Source organism: Aquarana catesbeiana, linkage group LG05 (assembly GCF_042186555.1).
Source record: "Aquarana catesbeiana isolate 2022-GZ linkage group LG05, ASM4218655v1, whole genome shotgun sequence".
In the NCBI taxonomy this organism is placed as follows: Eukaryota; Metazoa; Chordata; class Amphibia; order Anura; family Ranidae; genus Aquarana; species Aquarana catesbeiana.
This window is the reverse complement of record NC_133328.1, coordinates 438,129,337-438,154,883: the sequence shown is the minus strand read 5'-3', so window position 1 is coordinate 438,154,883 and position 25,547 is coordinate 438,129,337. Positions and strand designations below refer to the sequence as shown.

General features: G+C 42.3%; 1 protein-coding gene across 3 annotated transcripts in view; it reads right to left on the bottom strand.

The window, feature by feature from the left end:
• Positions 1–25,547, bottom strand: part of RTTN (rotatin) — a 372,765-nt gene that overhangs the window by 235,423 nt on the left and 111,795 nt on the right. For all 3 annotated transcript variants that reach the window (XM_073631267.1, XM_073631266.1, XM_073631268.1), the window contains exons 13-17: positions 23,582–23,794; positions 12,222–12,331; positions 11,690–11,816; positions 8,716–8,841; positions 1,472–1,588 (exon numbers count right to left, since the gene is read on the bottom strand). In XM_073631267.1, coding sequence (XP_073487368.1) covers positions 1,472–1,588; positions 8,716–8,841; positions 11,690–11,816; positions 12,222–12,331; positions 23,582–23,794 — 693 coding nt within the window. The remainder of the gene's footprint in view (positions 1–1,471; positions 1,589–8,715; positions 8,842–11,689; positions 11,817–12,221; positions 12,332–23,581; positions 23,795–25,547) is intronic.

Below are 25,547 nucleotides of genomic sequence, written 5' to 3'. Positions count from 1 at the left end.
GGGGGCCCTTTGCTTTCTCATCCTCCGGGAGCTACAAGGCGCGCTGCGGGATCTCCTCCCTCCTCTGATGCATTGGGGCGAGGGGACACCCTTGCGCTGTGCAAGGACGTCACACCTTTGCGCCGGGGGTGCGTCGTTATGTGGTGTGGCGGTGCCTTACCGGTGCATTTGTTTCCATTTGGCGGCTAAACGGAGGGACTTTTTTTACGCTAGTTTTGGACAGCTTGTTTGCCCGATCAGTAGTGCCCCCCTCCCATTGTGCACGTGAGCGTGACACTGGTGGGCGTGTGGCGGCTGTGCCCTTATAGGTCCCATTCACGGGTGGCTGACTTACCTAGGTGGTTTTACTTGCTCACCTTGATTCACTTCATACATCAACCTAAACTCCAGGTTTCTATGTTTCAGGTCTAGGTAATCTGTTTACTTTTCATTCACTATAAGCTTTATTGACACGTAATGCTATTCCTTTCTTTGGTGAGTCTGGTTCCTATTTATTTACTATTTCTGCATTTTCCACTCCTAATCACTTGTACTCTATTTACACTTCTATTATCTTAACTGTCCTGCCCTTTACCAAGCACAGGACTCATTGCACATTTTAATATTAACAACATCATTCTCACAGGAGTCCACGGTTTTTTATTTATTTTTTAGCACTTTTGGCTACTCATGATCACCTTCACTCCTTGGTGGTCTATCCTTTCTGGATGCTGTCCTTGTTGGGCTTGGGGCCACCCACGCTACCTGAGCTCCCGGTGGGGATGTTCTCTGGGGGTTTCTGATCCTGAGTGCCACACCCTCATTGCATAGTTATACTTGTAGGTATTTTAGAGAGTGGGGATTTCTATGGGTTAAGATTTAAATAGTATTTTTTTAATTATCTTGCATGCTCCTGAAGACTGGATCAATCCATGAAATGCGTAGAGATGTTATATGCCGTGTTTCAAGTCATCATAAATTTTATTAGAGAATCTACATATATGTATTTTATGAGATTAACTGCCTGCTACTATGTGATAATTTACCTTTTGTTACATATGTATGTGTGCATTTACACAAACTGTATTGGATATTTATTATGTATTATGATTACCTGTTTGCACCGTATTACTGAACTGCACTGAAATATTAAGAACTGCAAAGCAGCAAACAGACCCTTTTATATGTGATGAGAAAATGCATTTATAATTTAAAACAAGGCAGCAAAGAATTGAAATATTGATGAGATCCTTACATTTCGCTGATCTCTGCTCTGTGTGTAACTATATTGAAAAGATTATACATTGCCTTTAAAAAAAACATGTTGCTACATGTCCTAAGCAGAAGGTCCATTGTCAATGAAAAATTGGCACTTCCTATCACATTTAACAAATCAGTAAGTAAAATGTGTACAAGTACTGCTTTTCTGCTTTCAATGCATTAAGACCCAAGTATAAGTTAATGGGTGAAAGTGAGATAAAATGGACAATACCTGTAAAACTGGTATGACAGGATGAAGTGCTTCAATAAATGTATTCCAGCACAATGGAGACATCACAAGCTGTCCTTGAAGTAAAAATGTCAGAATGGTCTTAGCAGCACAATAAATCTGTAAGAAATAAATACAAAAATAAAAAATAACATGCTTTGCCAAGGACATTTTTTTCTTTTACGCTGCATTCACACCTGATCAGAGTGACTTTCAGGCATTTTTATTTGAGAGCTTTTGAGAATTTTTAGAACTGTACTTTATTAGAAGCGTTTTACAGATTTAGGCATTTTTGCTTAGCCAACAGAAAGCACCAGGGGGAAGGAGAGATGGAGGAAATTAGGGGTTGAGAGCTGATCTCATGTACTTTTCTGAGCAACAGGCATTTTGCTTCAGCCGACAGAACGCCCAGATGTGAACAGGGGCCATAGAAATCAATAGGATTTGGATTGTTGAGCATTTTAGAGCTACAATCTGCAAGTAGAAAAATGCTCAGGTGTGAATGGGGCCTTAGACATAAGTCACATGGTGAAAATCAAAGTTAGAAATACCGGTTTAAAATAACATTGCTAACCTTGTTAAGGTGCACAACTATAAGGGTCTGCGTTGATGACTTTTGTTCAAGTTAGGCTTAGGGTTCCCATATAAGCCTATGGGAATGCAAACTTCCCTTGAAACAGGTGATAAGGAGTTGAAATGCAGGTCAAATGTACCGGTCAATTAAGATGGAACAAACCAAGTGTCTCAAACTGATGTTATCGACCAAGCCCATAGGGTGTCGAAAAAGGAAGTCTACTAACAGAAATGGAGTCATCGACACTAGCCTCAACACTGAGAATTTCCTTTAAGTTTTTGTTTATAGAGAGCCTTATAGTTGTTACTTTGCTTAGTTGAAAATTAATTTAATTAATGTATAGGTCAAACTGCTTTTTATGTAGTAGTGTTTTACCAGTATTGCTAAAGAGAATCCAGTAATGCTATAATATAATGGTAATAATATACCCCGCTATTGTAATATATACTTGCATCAAAGGTCACAAGGAAGTTAAAAGACCACAAAAAAAAGGTACAAGGCCTTGAATTGCATGCTCTCGCTAAGATCTGAAACGATCTCCAATAACGACTCTTATTTTACAGACAAACGGTAATTTAAATAAAAAGATGAACGGGAATTAGCCTTGTGGTTTGCAGAGCTGAGATCCCGAGTTTAGTTATCAACAAGGACAGGATCGGAATAGAGATTCACATAAAAGGGAGAGGTTTGTGTCCACATACTTTTGGGCTCCAGGTTTAGTAAGCAGTAAGGTTGCACACATTCAGTCAGAAAAGAAGCTTTTCTCAACCGGGGGTTCCACGGAACCTTAGGATTTCTCCAGAGGTTGCCAGGGGGTTCCTTGAGCAGTGAAAATTGTCTGCCCCTCAGATACACTAGATTACCAAAAGTATTGGGACACCTGACTTTACACGCACATGAACTTTAATGACATCCCAGTCTTAGCCCATAGGGTTGAATATTGAGTTGGCCCACCCTTTGCAGCTATAACAGCTTCAACTCTTCTAGGAAGGCTGCCCACAAGGTTTAGGAGTATGTCTATGGGAATGTTTGACCATTCTTCCAGAAACACATTTGTGAGGTCAGGCACTGATGTGGATGAGAAGGCCTGGCTCGCAATCTTCACTGTAATTCATCCCAAAGATTTTCTATCGGGTTGAGGTCAGGACTCTGTGCAGGCCAGTCAAGTTCCTCTCCCCCAAACTCCCTAATCCATGTCTTTATGAACCTTTCTTGTGCGCTGGTGCACAGTCATGTTGGAACAGGAAGGGGTCATGCCCAAACTGTTCCCATGAATTTGGGAGCATGAAATTGTCCAAAATGTCTTGGTATGCTGACACCTTAAGAGTTCCCTTCACTGGAAGCAGGGGGCCAAGCCCAACCCCTGAAAAACAACCTCACACCATTATACCCCCTTCACCAAATGATTTGGACCAGTGTACAAAGAAAGGTCCATAAAGACATAGATAAGCGAGTTTGGGGTGGAGGAACTTGACTGGCCTGTAAAGAGTCCTGACCTCAACCCGATGAAAGCTACAAAGGGTGGGCCAACGTAATATTAAACCCTACTGACTAAGACGCTATTAAAGTTCATGTGCGTGTAAAGGCAGGTGTCCCAGTACTTTTGGTATTATATTGTAAGTAACCACTGACACCAAAGATCCTTTTAGCAATCTGCAAAAAAGGAATTCTTCCAAGTGACCACGAGTTTAAGGAGCATTCTTCCCACTGACCATCAATACTAATGTACTGCGAGCTGTAGACATGGTAATTATTAGCAGGGGTTCCCCTTTGAACAGAAAGGTATTACAAGTATTCCTTGATGTTAAAAAGGTTTAGGGAGGCTGCAGTAGAGTACTGATCACTGGTAATTGCACATACTGGATTTGTTTAATTTGATGTTCATGACCAACATCAACATTCGTTGCATTTTTTTCTAGAAACACACTTCTATCTAGAAATGATGTTCATAACCAGATGTATATTAACTGAGACATGGGAACCAACTAATAGGGATATTGGTCTTAAACTCTGTATAAATAATTAAAAAAAAAAACAATAAACAGGATTATTTGCATTACTGAATGTGAAATCAAAATGGATTAATCAACTTTATGAGTAGGAAGAGTTTTGAGTTTTGCAGTACCAGTTACTGTTGTTTGGTTCAATGTTTGGATTACACAAAAACAACTGAGAAAAAACCTCATTAGTTGTAGCTAACGTATATTTCTAATTTGCAATTTTTATATAAACTTTCCTACAGCCGTTTTGCTCTAAGATATCCACATGTAAAGCAAATTGTGGCAAGAGCTTGTCTTTTTTAAAAATTAGAAAAGGGGGTATGGGGTTATTATTGGACAACCATTGGGGGTCAGTAATCAAATAAAGGTTGCTAACTGACTTCTGTACGATTTCCTATAATACATGTATACTATGATGGGTCTTTAGGCTGTATGTTCTTCTGAGCCAGGGCCTAATGTGAATTGTTGCATATAAAGAATTTTCATGATATACAGTTGTGCTCAAAAGTTTGCACACCCTTGACGAAATTTATTCAGTATGTACCAGTTTTAAACAAAACATAAGTGAGCAGGCAAAACACATTTCTTTTATTTCTTACAAGATTCATGTTCAACTGTAGGTCATAACAGAATGGCACAATCATAAAACCAAACATGGCAAAAGTAAACAAATTAAACGACCCCTGTTCAAAAGTCTGCTTATTTTTAGTTCTCTGTCCCCTTTAGCATCAATAACAGCATGCAGTCTTCTGTAATAGTTGTCTATGAGGCCACAAATTTTTGCAGGTGGCATAGCTGCCCATGAGTCTTGGCAAAATGCCTCCAGGTCATGCTTGCATGAACCGCACGTTTGAGATCTCCCCAGAGTGGCTCGATAATAGGAGACCGTAATGACCACTCCAGAACCTTCACTTTTTTCTGCTGTAACCACTGGAGGGTCAACTTGGCCTTGTGTTTAGGGTCATTGTCATGCTGGAAAGTCCAAGAGTGTCCCATGTGCAGCTTTCATGCAGAACGCAAATTGTGTGCCAGTATTTTCTGATAACATGCTGCATTCATCTTGTATCTATCATCCTTATAGAAACCACCTGACAGGAGTTAGATCCTCTGCTGCGCCCCTAAAAAACGAGGCCGCCAGGCGGGGAGCACACGAGGGGTCGTAACAGAAGCAGTGGAAGACCGGGGACAAAAATGAAAAACCAACTGGAGATTGGAAGAGTCGGTTTTTCTTTTTTGTCCCCAGTCTTCTGCAGACGCAGAGGAATAAAACAACAAATTTTTGCCCCAAAAGACACTTCAACCTCTGACACAATTCTAGATGTGAATAAGAATGTGAGAAATCTCATCATTAAAAAACATTATTTTTCAGCAGATAACAAAGATGGTCTATAAGTATCTGTTACCAACATTAGTGATTGCCCACACCTCTCATTTAGGGATCTTTGGGCTGTCAGAGACCTGGAAGATCTGGCATTGGAGAGTGCTGGTAGTAATGTGGGAACCACGGGTGATAATAGCATTGATCCGGTATCTCTCAAGATCAGATTTCTATCCTGTTAATTCTCGATATGAGTAGGTTCCAAAAAATGGTTGAATGAGATTTAACACCTCTAGCACATCAGGTGTCTGACGGTTCTTTTCCCTGGCATGACAACCTCTCTAAACATGAGAGGTTGGCTTTAAGGGATTTAGAGGAAGATAAATCAATAGTTGTCTGCAATTCTGACAAGGGAGGGTTAATAGTAGTGATAAATCTAGACTTCTATTTTCTATTTAAATGAAACAGCTAGATAACTATCGGATATTGCAACGTACATCAGACTCAGGGGGGATCCCACTAAAAAATATAAGTCAGCTCTAACAAGCTGTGACAGTTTGCAATTTTACAGTCAGGTGCCCACTGTGCATGCACGAGCCACGCTGCGCATTGTGAATGGTCCTGTAGTCTTCTGGGACCTGTGACATATTCCAGAAGACTGCGGGAGGGAGGGATGTAGAACTTACGCTCAAATTGTCACTAAATACATATAAATATACAAGTTACAAAAAAAATCTATAATAATAATAATAATTTAACTGTACAGTTGTGTGTCTAGACAAATGCAAGACTGACTACATAGTGGTCACAGAAAGTGACACAAAATGGTCAGAACTGTATAGCTGTGTGGTTGAGGTCTCAATTATCTATACATTCTGGGGTAAAGCAATATTCCCCTACTGTTTAATCTTAAAGCTGAACTTCAGGCAGATATAAAAGACACACATTAATGCAGCTCTGTATTTATTAATGCAGCTCTGTATTTATTAATGCATTGCATGTATTATACAATCAGTGTAAAGCTGATCACCTAGGTTGCAATCTCCTTTAGAACTAACAAGTAGGTAGTGCACAGGCATGTCTTGTTTGATTAGAATTGACTGGATGATTTAGATAGGTCCTCATATTACAAAGTTTTGGTAGATTGTAAGTTGATTGTACAGAGATTGCATAATCAGATTGTAATGTGTGCGGTGAACATTAGGCAGACCATACAATAGGCTATTTTCTTTCCTACAACCACACCAGTTGAAGGAAAGCAAATTGCTTGAATCCCTCATCAACACAGTCAGTGTTGATGGAAGAATCCCTCCCACAGTGCTACTGTGTTCTGCTGGAGGGGAGCACCAGGAGCCTTCCCTACCGGCAGAATACAATGATCACTGCTGGTGATAAATAGCCGTTGGCAGTGATCAGGGGTGAAAAACCCGACATGCTGGCTGTACTGAAGTCAAATCGATTGATCAACTTCAGTACAACCAGCATCCCCACAGACAGACTGAAATTCAGCTGGTTCTTGCTGAACCGGTCACATTTTGATCTGTCTATGGCTGGCTTAAGTTGAGCTGCAGTGCTCTTGTGCACACAAGAGAGCTGCTGATAAATGGAGAGAGTAGAATAACTAATAGATCAGCTCATTAGTCTGATTTATCCCTTTTTACTGTACAGTATATGGTGGTAAGGAACACGACCATTAAGTGTCTAGAGCCCTACCAAACAAAGTTTGGCTATGGAACAGAAAGTGAAGAGAAATCTCCCCAATGCCATGAGATGGCAAAAATAAACCATACAGGGGTTATAACCTCCGAATGAATGTTCATAGGGTATAGACATTTAAACACAAGGTACAGCATTGTTTAATACATTTGGTACACTTCATTTGATTATATACACTGCTCAAAATAATTAAAGAAAAACTTTTTAATCAGAGTATAGCATCAAGTCAAACTCCTGGGATATTTATCTTGTCAGTTAAGTAGCAGAGAGGGTTGTTAATTTAATTAACACCAAAGCAGCTGAAATTAATTAACAGGTGCACTAGATGGGCAACAATGAGACAACCTCCAAAACAGGAATGGTTTTACAGGTGGAGGCCACTGACATTTATTTTCCCTACCCATCTTTTCTGTTTTTTTACTAGTTTTGCATTTGGCTAGGGCCAGTGTCACTACTGGTAGCATGAGAAGATACCTGAACCCTATAGAGGTTGCACAGGCAGTCCAACCCCTCCAGGATGGCACATCAATACGTGCCATAACCAGAAGAAGGTTTGCTGTGTCTCCTAGCACAGTCTCAAGAGCATGGAGAAGATTCCAGGACAGGGCCATAGAGGAGAGCTGGACAGGGCCGCAGAAGGTCCTTAACCCCATCAGCAGGACCAGTATTTGCTCCTTTGTGCAAGAAGGAACAGGATGGGCACTGTCAGAGCCCTACAAAATGACCTCCAGCAGGCCACTGGTGCAAAGGTCTCTGACCAAACAATTAGAAACAGACTTCATGAGGGTGGCCTGAGAGCCCAAAGTCCTATAGTGGGCCCTGTGCTTACTGCCTGGCACCATGGAGCTTGACTGGCATTTGCCACTGAACACCAGAATTGGCAGGTCCGCCACTGGTGCCCTGTGCTTTTCACAGATGAGAGCAGGTTCACCCTGAGCACATGTGACAGACGTGAGAGGGTCTAGAGAAGCCGCAGAGAACATTATGGTGCCTGTAACATCATTCAGCAGGACTGTTTGGTGGTGGGTCAGTGATGGCCTGGGGAGGCATATCTAAGGAGGGATGCACAAACCTCTACAGGCTAGACGATGACACCCTGACTGCCATTAAGTATCGGGATGTAATCTTTGGACCCATTGTCAGACTCTATGCTTGTGCAGTTGGCCCTGGGTTCCTCCTGGTGCACGACAATGCCGGCATCATGTGGCGAGAGTATGCAGGCAGTTCCTGGAGGATGAAGGAATTTCCAGGCATTGATACAAGTGTGTGGGGGGCCATACAAACTACTGAGTACCATTTTAAATTGCTGCAATGAAATTTCAGCAAAATTGAATCTTGCTGCATCATTTTTTCACTTTGATTTTAGCCCTCCGTAGGTTGATAACTTTCGTTTCCATCAAACTATGTGGCATCCTTTCATCCCTAACACATTACCCAGTCCATATCAGTATAGATAGCCAGCATGATATTTTTCCCCCATTGAGATCTGACGTGTTTTTAAAGTGTTCCTTTAAATTTTTTGAGCAGTGTGTGTGTGTGTGTGTGTGTGTGTGTGTGTGTGTGTGTGTGTGTATTTATTTTTTTTTCATAAAGGATAAACAAGCATGCAGAAGTACAATAGTAAAGCTTGAATGGATACCTCTTTGTTGGAGTCTTGTAGGCCAAATGTGATTATTTCATAGAGAACTTTTTGATGAAGTAAAAAATTTATACTACTGCAAATTGAAGAAACAGGCTTTGTCACATTGTAAATTCCTAAGGCATCCTAAAATGAATATAATAATCCGCATATAAACTAGAAAAGTATTGCATTTCACATATAATAATCGTAACTTATGACAGCTTGTTATATTAGATTTAACCAGGCAGTATTGCATTAGACCCTGGTCAAGCCTGAGCTTTTATGTAAAACAGTATACTATACATAATGAATAAATGTGTCTGCGACATCTCAGAACTGTCATCCACACAACACAATTTAAGTAGACAAAATAAATCTAAGGTTAAAGCACCCTTCAAAATCAAATGCAGAAAAAAAAAGCAAAGCCCTTGCACGAAATCCCTTGCACGAAATCCCTAAGAACAGTTGTTACTAATGTTTAAGGTGTTTAAAGGAGTATCAAACCGTTAGTGTTTTTTTTTTTTTTTTTTTTTTTTTACTTAAAGTGGTTGTAAAGGCAAAACATTTCACTGCCAGCCCCTTTGTTCTATAAAGCTATCCTACACTATGTAAAGGTTTGTGTAAAACAATGCCTCTAAATACTTTATCTGAGATCTTTTGTCAGTCACGTGACCTCTGAGCGCTCTCCTCCGATCTAAGCAGTGGTGTTGCTATAGGGGTGCGGGGGGGGGGACTGCACCAGGTGACACTGGGGCCGCTGCCCACCGCTATACCTATATTTCTTCTGCTGGCAGAGCTGCAGCGGAGTGGAGCAAGGCACCAAGCAGTGCGGGGGAGGCTTCCTGTAACAATCCATCTTAAGCTGTTCCTCGGAGATCTGCAATATCTCCGGAGGCAACGGGAGTTGGTGGGGGAGCTGGGGGTGTGGTTGCCTCATCCACTCCACCAACAGACTCCTTCACTCTGGCTGATCCCGCAGCTGGAGGAGAAAAAGGTAAGAACACAGCAGCCCCCAGGTGCCTTTATCTCCAGGCATGCTGTAAGTTACTGCACACTGTCTCTACATAGAGTCCTAAGCTGCCCTATGCCACCGCAACCTGCCCCGATGCCACCCTATACTACACTTTACAGGGGCCATTTGGGGGTGTACCCCGTGACCGTGCGCTGCCTGCAGGGTGCTGGGCAGGATAGACAGGAGGGGGATGAAACCATCCCTAGTGATGCCACTGGATCTAAGGGCTACAGTGGGAGTGGCAAAAATCCCCCTCCGATGTCATCCGGGGAGGTCACGTAACCACTGTGCTGTCCGCTCATCCCTTCCCACTGCAGCCGATAGATCAAAGGAGGAGAGCAGCCGGAGTTCAAGTGACCAGACAGAAAAAAAATCTAACATAAGGTATTTAGAGGCATCGTTTTACACAAACCTTTACACAGTGTACGATAGCTTGATAAAACAGAGGGGCTGGCAGTAATCTTTATTTAACTTTACTGCCAGCTACTAAGAGCAGTAGGAGGGGAGGGAAGTGGTGGCTCACGCACACAGGAGCTGACAGGCAGGGAGGGAGGGGAAGAAGGGGAGAGAGGAGAGCAGCGGGATGACAGAGGCATGTAACCTGACCACGGTAGTCATGGATCAGCAGCCATGATTACCGTGGTCAGCACACTAAGGGGGACACAGGAACAGGCAGGATCAACCAGGTTTTTTTACAGCTTAGAAAGGGACAGATTAGAGAGAACAAGCACTGTGCTGTTTAACCTGCTATAAGGGATTTATTTATTTATTTATTTTTTAGGTGTTACAACCTCTAACAAATTGAGAACAGCAAAAAAAAAAAAAAAAAAGAAAAAAAAAACAGTAAGCGATTTACGATTCTTAGCCAAACACTTGCAGTTTACAGCTTTTAAAAATGCTTCCCTGAACTTCCGATCTTCACAGGTAAGAGTTGACCGTGGGCAGTGTAGTCAGTCTGTTAGATTGGAGACATGGTGGGAGAGGAGGAGAGAGAAGCGGGGGGTGGGGGGGCTTGCCATCTTAAGCTATGAGTGTATTTCTATTGATGCACACAGTGTAAAGAGACACAACTCTGGTCCCTGTTAGGGTGGCTCCACATGATGTTGCAAGAGGAGCCACCCTGAAAAAGAAAACCTGGGGCAGCAGTCATGGCATTATCCTAAATTGGAAAACATGCAAGGATTAAAAGCTAAAGAAGCTGCATACCACTGCGGGTGCTTAAAGCGGCGTTCCAGCCAAAAGTGGAACTTCCACTCATTTGTCTCCTCTCCCCCTCCAGTGCCACAATTGGCACTTTTCGGGAGGGGGGGGGCAGGATACCTGTCTTTGACAGGTATCCTGTTCCCACTTCTGGGAGTCCGGGCCGCGGCCCTTGACTTCACCGCGTGGCTCCCTCCTCCTCTCCCCGTCGCCAGTAAAGTAGGAGAGAGGAGCAGGGCCTCGCAAATGTGCAGTAGGGTTCCCGGCGTGAAGCCATAAGGCTACACTGCCGGGTAACCTTATCCGCAATGGCGGCAGCAGCACCGACAGCTGATGGAAACATCAGCTGCGGTGCCAACATCGCTGGACTCCAGGACAGGTAAGTGTACTATTGTTAAAAGCCAGCAGCTGCAGTATGCGTAGCTGCTGGCTTTGAATTTTTTTTTTTTTTTTTTGGGCGAAACAATGACAACATAATTTAAGGAAATAATGGTGTTGCATCAAGTATTTGTGCGAAAAAAAAAAAAAAAAGACATTATTGTATCAAATCCAAAATGCCTTTCCATTTGGAAGCACAGATATTTGGGTTTCGGGAGATCTACCATACTGCTGAAGCCTCTGTTTATAGGCAATTGTATCTTTAAATACCGAAACTTTACCAAGATTGTTTTTTTTTTTAACCCAATTAAAGTTTAAAAGTATTTAAATTCATTTTGATTAAAATCATTTTAACGTTTTGGTGCTCTAATGAATTTATGAAGTGAAACTACTCATTATTACCTTTACAATTTCAAGACAATTATTATAAGCCTCAACTCTCACAGCGGGCACCCAGTGGGACATCATGCGCAGAAGTACTTTCTGAGACTCTTCCAGAAGTACAGGACCACTTTGAGCCGAGTTAAATCTGTTAGTCATGGACAGCAAAATGGAACAATTACTTGAAAATATAACAAAAGTAATAAGTCAATGATTCAAAAGCTTGACTCAAAATTATTGAACATTTTGACATTTAGATTACAGCATATTAAAATAAATTTTGCTTTGTATTGAAGGAAAACACCAGAGCATGAGAAATATTTCTTTAATTGGTATTGCCTGACCTCTGCTGGCTTCAAAAGCAATGGATTTTACTACAATGTATTTTGAACATCAAAAAACGTACGTAGATTTCTACATGTGTGCGTGTACATTTTCTTTTTTATGCATCACTGGAAATGTGTTAATACACTTGGGGGTTATTAATTAATCATAATACATGAAATCAGAAATACAACCAACAGCAGGAAACACATTTTTATCAAGCACTTACATGTCTGAACAAGCGTGGATGAATTTTCGAACCAATGGGAAATGTTTGTGGTAAGGAAGGCTAGTAAGGGCTTTCTCTGCCAATTCCACCAATTCCAAAAAGTTTGCCCCCTACAGGAAGAAAAGGGGTTAATGATATAATCGACAGTCAAGTGAAACGCTCTCGGACTCCAGAATGCATAGTGTGGTTCTAATTCCCTGATGACCAACCTGTGGCCCTTTAGCACTTATTATGCACCCTTTCAGACCCCTGCAGATAGTAGTCTATGTTTTGCTTACCTAGCTGCTTATTCTGGCCAGTGAATAATAATTAAAAAAAAAAAAAATGTTCTTAAAGCAGAACTCTGAGCAAAAACTTTTTTCCACATTTTCGTTGCTGAACTCCTACCTTCACCAACTATGTCAGCCATGTTCTTCTGAGCTCTGTAGTTCCTCTGCAACAGCCTGCTGAACTTGCTGAAAAACAGTTATTGCCTGCTGACTTCCTGTTTGCAAGAGCGCAGGCTGCTAGTCAGCGGTCTGGCACGCCCCCTTGTAATCCTTTGAAAGCGAGCAGGAAGTTCTATTTCTGCCTGGCTCGCTGTAGTGGGAGGAGGGGGTCTCACGGCCCCTGGTCTGTGCCGTCCATAGAGGTGGTGTCCTCCTCCTCTGCTCCCTCCTCTTCCCCGCCGCCACTGCCCGCCATCTCTCTCCAGTGCGGGGATAGTTACAGATAATCGGGACAGAGTGGATCTCGGGCTGACAGATCTGTATGTGAGAACACCGCTCGTGGTACAGCCCCGCCTCCCTGCACATTAGAACAGAGCACTCTGCGCTGTGTATCACAACTCCGGTGCTGGGAGGCAGGGCTGTATGACAAGCGGTGTTCTCACATACTGTACAGACCTGTCAGCCCGAGATGTCTCCCGATGATCTGTAACTCCCCCGCTCTGCATTGATGGGCACTGATACACTGATAAGGCATGAATAGCACCACACTGGTGGTCCCTGACATGGTGGTCCCCGACATACGGCACTGGTGGTCCCTGACAAGCGGCACTAGTGGTCCCTGACATGGTGGTCCCCGACATGCAGCACTGGTGGTCTGACATGGTAGCCCCTGACAAGCGGCACTAGTGGTCCCTGACAAGCAGCAATGGTGGTCTCTGACATGGTGGTCCCTGACAAGCAGCACTAGTGGTCCCTGACAAGCAGCAATGGTGGTCCCTGACAAGCAGCAATGGTGGTCTCTGACTTGGTGGTCCCTGACATGCGACACTTGTGGTCGCCAACATGGTGGTCCCTGACATGGTGGTCTCTGACATTCGGCACTGGTGGACACTGATAAGCTGCACTGGTTTGCATTTATAATAATTGCATTAATTTTATTTAAATGTATTAAATGCATTAAATATTATATTACTATGCATGTACAGTCAGGTCAATAAATATTGGGACATCGACATAATTCTAATCTTTTTGGCTCTATACACCACCACAATGGATTTGAAATGAAACGAACAAGATCTGTCTTAACTGCAGACTTTCAGCTTTAATTTGAGGGTATTTACATCCAAATCAGGTGAACGGTGTAGGAATTACAACAGTTTGTATATGTGCCTCCCTCTTTTTAAGGGACCAAAAGTAATGGGACAGATTAACAATCATCCATCAAACTTTCCACTTTTTAATACTTGGTTGCAAACCCTTTGCAGTCAATTACAGCCTGAAGTCTGGAACGCATAGACATCACCAGACGCTGGGTTTCACCCTGGTGATGCTCTGCCAGGCCTCTACTGCAACTGTCCTCAGTTACTGCTTGCCCTTAGGGCATTTTCCCTTCAGTTTTGTCTTCAGCAAGTGAAATGCATGCTCAATCGGATACAGGTCAGGTGATTGATTTGGCCATTGCATAACATTCCACTTCTTTCCCTTAAAAAACTCTTTGGTTGCTTTCGCAAGTATGCTTCGGGACATTGTCCATCTGTACTGTGAAGCGCCGTCCAAAGAGTTCTGAAGCATTTTGCTGAATATGAACAGATAATATTGCTCGAAACACTTCAGAATTCATCCTGCTTCACCAGTTCCATTGGCAGCCATACATGCCCACGCCATGACACTACCACCACCATGCTTCACTGATGAGGTGGTATGCTTTGGATCATAAACAGTTCCTTTCCCTCTCCATACCCTTCTCTTCCCATCATTCTGGTATAAGTTGATCTTGGTCCCATCTGTCCATAGGATGTTGTTCTAAAACTGTGAAGACGTTTTTAGATGTTGTTTGGCAAACTCTAATTTGGCCTTCCTGTTTTTGAGACTCCGCAATGGTTTACATCTTGTGGTGAACCCTCTGTATTCACTCTGGTGAAGTCTTCTCTTGATTGTTGACTTTGACACACATACACCTACCTCCTGGAGAGTGTTCTTGATCTGGCCAACTGTTGTGAAGGGTGTTTTCTTCACCAGAGAAATAATTCTTCGGTCATCCACCATAGTTGTTTTCCGTGGTCTTCCGGGTCTTTTGTTGCTGAGCTCACCGGTGCGTTCTTTCTTTTTAAAGATTTTCCAAACAGTTGATTTGGCCACAACTAATGTTTTTGCTATCTCTCTAAAGGGTTTGTTTTGTTTTTTCAGCCTAATGATGGCTTGCTTCACTGATAGTGACAGCTCTTTGGATCTCATATTGAGAGTTGACAGCAACAGATTCCAAATGCAAATCGCACACTTGAAATGAACTCTGGACCTTTTATCTGCTCCTTGTAAATGGGATAATGAGGGAATAACACATACCTGGCCATGGAACAGCTGAGCAGCCAATTGTCCCATTACTTTTGGTCCCTTAAAAAGTGGGAGGCACATATACAAACTGTTGTAATTCCTACACCGTTCCCCTGATTTGGATGTAAATATCCTCAAATTAAAGCTGAAAGTCTGCAATTAAAGCACATCTTGTTCGTTTCCTTTCAAATCCATTGTGGTGGTGCTTAGAGCCAAAAAGATTTGAATTGTGTCAATGTCCCAATATTTATGGACCTGACTGTATATAACTATGCTTTGCTTTTATAAGGCTGTAAACTATCAAACCGTGTTTTAGGTATGGCTTGCTGGCTGCAGAATGAGGGGTGTGATTTATTTTAAAGTGGGCGAGTTCACATTTACATGTACAAGCCTAGTGTAACTCCCACATTCACTCCCATCCCAAGGATTCATGGGAAATCTAGTCTGAGCACAGTTAGAGAGAGATAAGAGGATATGATGCAATCACTGTTCTAACACTTCCTACCTGCCAGAAAAGATGAAGCATTTTTTGAATCACAGAGCTGACTTCCTGAAAATTAAATCGGACATATGTCTTAAATGGTAAGAAATTTCACAAATGTAATAACTGTTTAGTGTTTTGTGTGTGGGGTGTACTAACGGGGGATTTTTTGAAAATCCCGGAGTCCTGCTTTAAGACACTGTTCACATTTATCAGATTATGTTGTCATGCATTTTTTGTGTTCAGTTCTGTGTAATTTACATGCATTTTCATGTGTTGAGCATTTTTGTTGTTAACCAGTGAGAATGCTTTGCCTGTAGTGACATCATGAGGGAATGTGCTTCCTGGTTTTCTGTGTCTGTAATTGAGAAAGCATGACCGATTTTACACCCGTTTGCAGGTGGCGCAGGATAAAGAATATATATACCTTGACAGTCAATTCCTGGTGTGGTGCTTTATCCTCTTCCCGCCGATGGTATGCATGTATGCGGTCCTATTGGTGAGTGAGCTTTAACACCCTATATATGTGGCCCTATGTAAACAATTTTCTGTGTTGGGAGTGCAGTTACTGGTGGGGACCAGAAAGCTCTCGATGCATTCTTGCAATCGGGAGCTTTCCGATCAGGATGACCGCTGTGACAGCTAATCACAGGGGTCACATGACCCAAATGCCCTCCTCCACCTCCCGGCATTTAGAAGCTCCTAAAGGGCCGGGAGGTGTCGGCGGAAAAGGGTTAATCTCAAATCCATACCGGCACAAGTCAAAGAAGCTGTGGAAAACCTTTGGCGTAAAATACCACCTCAAATTCCCATATCAACAGTCTAACTCTAGGGTTCCAAGCCCAATCTTCCTGTCTTCCCAAGGTTTTTTTTTTCTTGCTGTACGTGTCACTATTGGGGAGACTCACCCTCTCTATTTGTCCTGATGACCATTATCAGTGAAAATGAAATAAAGCCGTAATGTTTTTGGTGGTGACCTGAACAGCAATAGAGGGAAAATCTTTCAATGGGTTCACAAATTCTGGTGACCCCAGTGACTACCAGGGATTTCTCTCACTTCCTGTTATGGGACAGGAAATTTAGGGAAATCTCCTGCAGACAGTCCAATATCCAATAAAGCATTTGTGCCATTTAGAGCTACCCTAGTAATAAATATCAAGGCTCCTAATCGCCAGCACATCACAGACCTTTTCACTTCTTTACAGCTAAACGTTCAGCACTCCGACTGCCTTCTGACAATCTGATCTAGCACAATGAAAGTCACCAAGGAGCAATATACTCCTTAGTGCCAGATTAGGCTGGGTTCACACTTGAGCTACTTTCACACTGCTCCGTTGCAAAAAGGTGGTAAAACCGCATATGCGTCTTTACTGTGTTTTGTACCATGTTTCCGGTGCATTTTGCACCTGTGGCTCAAAATAAATGCAGCAAAAACACAACCGCAAGTGCGTTTGATGCTACGCTTTTGATGTGGTTTCCATTCATTTTAACCACTTGCTTACTGGGCACTAAAACCCCTTCCTGCCAGACCACTTTTCAGCTTTCACACTTTGAATGACAATTGCGCGGTCATGCAACAACATAGCAAAATAACATTTTAATCATTTTTTTTTTTCACACAAATAGAGCTTTATCTTGGTGGTATTTGATCACTGTCTTTTTTTTTTCTGCGAACAAAGATCGAACATTTTGAAGGAAAAAAAAAAAAAAAAAAAAAAAAAAAAACATAATTTGATATAAAATTTTGAAAACAGGCAATTTTTCTCCTTCATTGATGTGCGCTGATGAGGCTGCACTGAAGGGCACAGATATGGTGGCACTGATAGACAACACTGATTAGATAGTACTGATCGGTGGCACGGATGAGGCACAGATGGGCATTGACTGGCAGCACTGGCATTGATAGGTGGCACTGTTGGGCACAGATGAGGCAGCCACGGCTCTCTATGTGAGGGACGATGTCCCTCTGACAGAAGCCGGTGATCACGCCAACAGCATGAGGGGAAAAAAAAAAAAAAATGACCGATCTTCTGTTTACATCACGTGGTCAGCTGTGATTGGTTGAGATGTATTCTAGTAAACATATACAGTATATATGTATACTCCCGCCACCACCCACGCAATCAATTTATGACATATTACATGGGGCAGGGACAGCGCCCTATCTTCAGCCTTTATATATTCCAGCCTTGCGAGGTTAATGCTGTCATTCCGCTAGCGTGGTGGACATGAAAATCTCTGTAGGTCTTTGGGTGGTAATTTTGTGGATTTTGGTTGTCTTTTAGTATGCTGGCAATATCCATTTATACATTAAATTGATATTGCCAGCATACTAAAAGACAACCAGACTCCATGTCCAAAAGTGACACTACCTTTCTTTATTTGTAGAGTAGCGAAGTTTGCCTGCATATAAACACTGCTACTGGGCCTGTTACATCCCAAGTATCCTCCTTATAGTCAGGTCCATAAATATTGGGTTATCGACACAATTCTAATCTTTTTGTCTCTATACACCACCACAATGGATTTGAAATGAAACAAACAAGATGTGCTTTAACTGCAGACTTTCAGCTTTAATTTGAGGGTATACATCCAAATCAGGTGAACGGTGTAGGAATTACAACAGTTTGTATATGTGCCTCCCACTTTTTAAAGGGACCAAATGTAATGGGACAATTGGCTGCTCAGCTGTTCCATGGCCAGGTGTGTGTTATTCCCTCATTATCCCATTTACAAGGAGCAGATAAAAGGTCCAGAGTTCATTTCAAGTGTGCGATTTGCATTTGGAATCTGTTGCTGTCAACTCTCAATATGAGATCCAAAGAGCTGTCACTATCAGTGAAGCAAGCCATCATTAGGCTGAAAAAACAAAACAAACCCATCAGAGAGATAGCAAAAACATTAGGTGTGGCCAAATCAACTGTTTGGAAGATCCTTAAAAAGAAAGAATGCACCGGTGAGCTCAGCAACACCAAAAGACCCGGAAGACCATGGAAAACAACTATGGTGGATGACTGAAGAATTCTTTCCCTGGTGAAGAAAACACCCTTCACAACAGTTGGCCAGATCAAGAACACTCTCCAGGAGGTAGGTGTATGTGTGTCAAAGTCAACAATCAAGAGAAGACTTCACCAGAGTGAATACAGAGGGTTCACCACAAGATGTAAACTATTGGTGAGCCTCAAAAACAGGAAGGCCAGATTAGAGTTTGCCAAACAAATCTAAAAAAGCCTTCACAGTTCTGGAACAACATACTATGGACAGATGAGACCAAGATCAACTTGTACCAGAGTGATGGGAAGAGAAGAGTTTGGAGAAGGAAAGGAACTGCTCGTGATCCAAAGCATACCACCTCATCAGTGAAGCATGGTGGTGGTAGTGTTGTGGCATGGGCATGTATGGCTGCCAATGGAACTGATTCTCTTGAATTTATTGATGATGTGACTGCTGACAAAAGCAGCAGGATGAATTCTGAAGTGTTTCGGGCAATATTATCTGCTCATATTCAGCAAAATGCTTCAGAACTCATTGGACGGCGCTTCACAGTGCAGATGGACAATGACCCAAAGCATACTACTGCGAAAGCAACCAAAGAGTTTAAGAAGGAAAGAAGTGGAATGTTATGCAATGGCCAAGACAATCACCTGACCTGAATCCGATTGAGCATGCATTTCACTTGCTGAAGACAAAACTGAAGGGAAAACTGAAGGGAAAATGTCCCAAGAACAAGCAGGAACTGAAGACAGTTGCAGTAGAGGCCTGGCAGAGCATCACCAGGGATGATGTCTATGCGTTCCAGATTTCAGGCTGTAATTGACTGCAAAGGATTTGCAACCAAGTATTAAAAAGTGAAAGTTTGATGGATGATTGTTAATCTGTCCCATTACCAGGGCTTTTTTTCCTCAAACAATAGGTGCTGGAACTTAACCATGGCCCCACAAAACCCCTCCCCCTACACACACCCTCCAAATCACATCAAATAGTGGGTGTGTTCAGTCAAATTTCACAAAAACAGAAGGAGGGTCTTAAAGGGGCATTAAGTACCAGGATTGCATTACATACAGAGTGCAGAGCTGTCACTTGTAAACACAAAAAACAGACTTCTGTGTTTACAAGTGATTGTGGTGAGCAGGCACCAAAGGGTCTGAGCCAGAGGTGGTGGAACTGAGTTCCACCAAGTTCCCCCTGAAAAAAAGCATTGCCCATTACTTTTGGTCCCTTAAAAAGTGGGAGGCACATATACAAACTGTTGTAATTCCTACACTGTTCACCTGATTTGGATGTAAAATACCCTCAAATTAAAGCTGAAAGTCTGCAGTTAAAGCGCATCTTGTTTGTTTCATTTCAAATCCATTGTGGTGGTGTATAGAGCCAAAAAGATTAGAATTGTGTTGATGTCCCAATATTTATGGACCTGACTGTATGTTTGAGAAGGTATTTGATCAATGGCCAGCCATACACTTGCCCTTTGTCTGTTAGATATACGTGAGAGCCTCATTTACATATTTAAAGACATACTGTACATATGTCAGTCCGCCAGTACATGGAAATGTTCCCTCTATGTGGGGATACGCTATTGAACATTTATCCTTTGTGAGTAATCTTTGTATACTTGATACTATGTGGCTAAAATAAATGCATTACTCGATATGTGTAAACAGGCAGTCTGTGGGTTACAAACAAGGTTCTGTAGGTTTGTTCTTACGTTGAATTTGTAAGTTGGAACAGGTACTTTTTTTTTTCAAATTTATTATTAATTTGGGACAGGTATATTTTTTAAGTGCAACTCCAGCCCAAAAAATATGTTGTTTTTTTGAATATCATAGGGAAGGGTTAACACCCGTTATGCCTGTTTTGCTGTCTGTGCCCATTCAGAAGATTTCACGTCACTTTCTGTCCCTGTGACAATTGGATTTTTAAAATTTTGGGTTGTTGTGGAAACAAGGATTAGTGATAAAGCTTTAGTGGAAACACCTTTTTCCCATGATAACACTTACAGGAGTGAATTTCCCTTCCTAGGGGTAGATTTCCTTTTGTTTCCCGTTGTCTTCCTCCGTTTGCAAGTACAAGTCGTATGCAAGTCGGATGTATGCAACTTGGGGAATGCCTATATTCTGTATTGTGACAGACCTAGCCGGGACAGAGGCTTTTGGAGGAGACTGAATGCCAGCCTCTTGCCTACCGATTATGGGCCCTGGCATTTGGTGGGGGGGGAATGGTGCTCATTGTGAGCTGTATGCCTGGGGACCTTTGAGGTGGCGTTACTTTAGATTCAGGTCCATGTCCCCCAAGACACACAGACTCTGGGGACCCTAGATATGCCATTGTGATGGGAGTCACTAATAGGGGCACACGCTGAATGAGAACCCCACTATGATCTGTGCTAGTCAGACTCAATGCTATATATATAATGCGTGCTGTCTCATTATGTTGTGTACTATTTGCTGTGATGGTTGGAGTGTGACTGTTTTCGATTGTGGCTGTCTCCCACAACTATTATGGGATGTCTAAGTGTCTTGCTGTGAGGAAAGAGGGAAGGGGGATTCCTCCAGCAGCCCCCCTGTTAAGATTGGTTACTGATGAGAAGTTAAACACACCTGACCTGTGTGTCCATGGTCATTGGACAGTGTAACCCGCCGTGTTTTCCACGGGTGGGGGGGGGGGGAGTGTTCAGAAGTGGGATCTGTATAACATGTGTTTGAATAAAGATTTATTCCTGCTTGAACCTCAAGACAGAGCCTCGTCTCATACTTGGGGGAGAATTATTTGTATGGGTTCCTTGTTCGGCTGATTAAAGTGTTCGGTAGCTGCCTTTGTGTTTGGGTATGGAACGTCCTAAACGACTTTAACCCCTTTCATACTCGGGGTGTCGTTACATGTATATATTGTAATTTGTTGTTCTCATCTTAATAGCTACACCCCTTGAACCCCTGAGGAACCTCCTTTGAGAAACACATTGGGACTGAACACCTTCCTTAGTTTTTTTTCCCCTATGGCACATTAACTTTGCCTGTGTTTGTCAGATACATGCATATTTGTAGAACTATTCTTATCAAGGGGAGGTGCATGGGGTTGCGATATTGCTTATTATGCACGTTAATATACTTAAAGTGGTTGTGGTTGTAAACCCTTTACAACCACTTTTGACTACAGGTAAGCCTAAAATAAGGCTTACCTGTAGTTACCGCGGATATCTCCTAAACCTGCGCAGTTTAGGAGATATCCCCTGTATCAGCATGTGTCAACCTCATCGGCACATGCGCACTGAAGTAATGGCACGTCCATGGCGTTGCTTCAGCTAGCATTCCATTACCGGCGGCTCCCGCGCGCATGCACTGGAGTGATGTCATCGCAGCTCCGGCCGGAGCCCACGATACCCGGAAGTAACTCCGGGAGCGATGTCACCAGCCAGAGCGGTGTACGAGGACCATTGCGGGGGCTTTGATCTAAGGTAATTCATAATGAGCTAGTATGCTATGCTCATTATGACTGTCTTGCAGTTTTTTGTTTGTTACAACCTCTTTAACAATAGTTTTATTATGGGGCTTCCACCTAAATTCTTTTAATATGATTATGCAATAAGCATTTATCGTTTTTATTCATATCTGTGTATTGTTTTTTTCCAAAGGGTGGATTTATGAGCACCATTAACCACTTCCCACCCGCCATATAACAGAATGACCTGCGCAAAGTGGTTAAGTTATCCTGACTAGACGTCATACGACGTCCAGCAGGATAGGCCGCGACTGCACGCAGATTGGTGGTGTGTCACTCTGACACACCGCAACTCCGATCGTGGTAAAGAGCCTATGGTGTAGGCTCTTTACCATGTGATCAGCTGTGATCAATCACAGCATGAAACCAGGAAGTGCCGGTAAACTGCTTTCCTCGGTTCATGCTGACAGAGCCGATCTGCGGCTCTCCTGGTGGGGGGGGGTCTGCGCTGATAATTAGCACATTGATTATCAGCTCAGCCCCCCATCAGAGGTGCCCACCACATCTGCCAATCACAGCCCATCAGCTGCCAGTCAGTGCCCACCAAAGTGCCAATCAGTGCCCATCAGTAATGCCAATCAGTGCCCTTCACAGATGCCAATCAGTGCCCTTCACAGATACCAGTGCCCATGAGTAATGACTGTCAGTACCTCATCAGTGCTGCCCATCAATGCCGCTGGTCTGTGCCCATCAGTGCCACCTATTAGTGCCCGTCAGTGCTGCAAATCAGTGCCCATCAATTCTACATATTAGTGCCTCCTCATCAGTGCCCATCAGTGCCCGTCAGTGAAGGGGAAAACAACATTTTATAACAGGAACAAAGAAAAACTTTTTTTCAAACATTTCGGTCTTTAATAGTTTGTTTAGCAAAGAATAAAAACCCCAGAGGTGATCATATAACACCAAAAGAAAGCTCTATTTGTGGGAAGAAAATTATAAAAATTTAGTTTGAATACAGTGCCTACATGACTGCGTAATTAACATTCAAAGTGTGACAGCGCCAAAAGCTGAAAATTGTCTTGGGCAGGAAGGGGCGAAAGTGCCCGGTACTGAAGTGGTTAAAGTCCCATTTACTCTACTTTTTTTTCTTGACTATACATTCAAGTGATAAGGTATTCAATTCAAATCCACTGTCTGTATTCCAGATTAAACATGCCACAACTGGTGTTTTGCACTCTTAGGTGCTCCAATATTGTACTGCAAAAAGTTGATATAATGTACACCACCCATGTACAAGATTTGTTTTAAAATGCTGACTTTTTACAAGTGACTGAAAAAGGTGAAATAGGCAAGGATATTACACTAGAGCAGGGATATGCAATTAGCAGACCTCCAGCTGTTGCAAAACTACAAGTCCCATCATGCCTCTGCCTCTGGGTGTCATGCTTGTGGCTGACAGAGTCTTGCTATACATCGTGGAAATTGTAGTTCTGCAACAGCTGGAGGTCCGCTAATTGCGTATTCCTGCACTAGACAGTCATTTCATTTACATAATCCTACCTATGTTTATGGATTTACAAGACATGCATTATTTCCACATACTGGCCAGCAGTATTCTATACCCGGTATATTAAAATGACTTATACAAGAAGGCAATGTCCTACATCAATAAGCCTTGTACAAACCTCTTTGCTTGAACAGGACATAAAGGACGCGGTACATTCAATTGAATACACAGTCTCCGAGGCTTGTTTATAGACCCCATAGTCCTCAGAATTCAGCTGCTCCATAAAAGCTATAACAGATTCATGAACACTGGGATATGCAATACGAAATGGCAGGTCGACAGATAGGAGAAACAAAGCATTCATCAAGCTTTCCGGCAGCACATCATTTGCCTTAAGAGGAAAAAAAAAAAAAATCATAAAATATTTTTTCTCAATAGCACTGAAGACTTAATTTGCACTATTCACTAATTTGAGCTAAAAGTAGCAATGTATCCACTTCCACTGTATAACAATTTAAATATTTCATTGAAAAACATTTTATTTTAATATTTCATTGAGTGACAAAAAGACATAAAACCCTGCCATCAACATGCCCAGTCCAGTTCCCTAAAGGACCAATTTGGAGAAGCTTGTTCAGTGAGCTCTCCAGTCTTCTACAGAATGGTGCCTGGGCTGATTAGAATTCCTAGCTCCACTGTAATGTCTGTAGAAATCAAACTCACTAAAGGGAGGCACTTTTGTGACTTAATGTGCTTAGCACAGCATGTATTTTCAATGACTAGCAATATGAGCAGAATATCAACCAATCCATTCCGCCCTCATTATTTTTAAGTCGCTGGAGTGAGTCACAGCTCTTACACAATGGGAGATTTATTTTATTTAACTTTTAAGTCTGCTTGTTTTTTAACACTCAGTTATTAGACTAAACATATAACAGCAACAAATACAATTGATACATTAAAGCTTTGTTAATTGCACATCAAAGCTTAGCTGCATATAATGTGTATTATTTTATGATGGGATTTGTGTTAATAGATATCATGAAAACCGTATGTTTGCGGTGCTGAAAATTATTTAACAGAATTCATAAATGGTTCCATATCTATGGCTAAAATGCTGTAAACCTCTTGACAGCAGGCAGAGGGCAGCAAAAGCCTGCACACAGCAAGAAAGGATGACATTCAATACAAAACAAGTCTGCATCTACAAAACTTCTGAAGACCAATAAATAAGAACTGAAGCTTTTATTAAAATCCTATTCACCTAGTGTTCTTTTCTTGTTACTTATGTATTCCCTTTACCTGCCACTATTAATGCAAAACACCAATAAAAACAAAAAAAAAAAAAGATCATTTTAAAAGTGCATATATAGAATAATTTGCCAAATGTACACAATTGGGGTTATTTACAAAAGGCAAACCTAAGTGCACTTGCAGTGCAAAGTGGAAGTGCAGTTGCTGTAAATCTGAGGGGAGCAAAGAACAAGCAAGGAAAATAAAAAACAGCATTTTAGCTTGCACATGATTGGATGATAAAATCAGCAGAGCTTCCCCTCATTTCAGATCTACCCCTCAGATTCACAGCGACTGCACTTCCAAGTGCACTTGTAGTGCAAAGTGGATTTGCCTTTCGTAAACAACCCCCTATATAGTAAAACTACGATAAGCATATTAGTTAGATACTTTATATAGCAAATTTTAAAGCAATCACCGAGTTCAGCGATTGGAAAACTGCATTTATAAACAAATCTGGAACTTCAAGATGAATACTAATATCCATGACTGTCATCATAAATAATGAAGGGGGTAAATTTTCCTTAGGCCCCTTTCACACTGGGGCAGGGGGCGGCGGAGGCGGTAAAGCGCCGCTATTGTAAGCAGCGCTTTACCGTCAGTATTCGGCCGCTAGTGGGGCAGTTTTACCGAGAAATGGCCGAGAAATGGTTAAATATCAACTTAAAGCGCCTCTACAGAGGCGCTTTGCCGGCAGTAAAGCCGTGCTGTATACCACTCCTTCACCTCTCCGAAGATGCTGCTAGCAGGACTTTTTCTACCGTCCTGCTAGCGCACCGCTCCAGTGTGAAAGCCCTCGGGGCTTTCACACTGGAGACAAAGCAGCGGCGCTTTCGGGTCGGTTTGCAGGC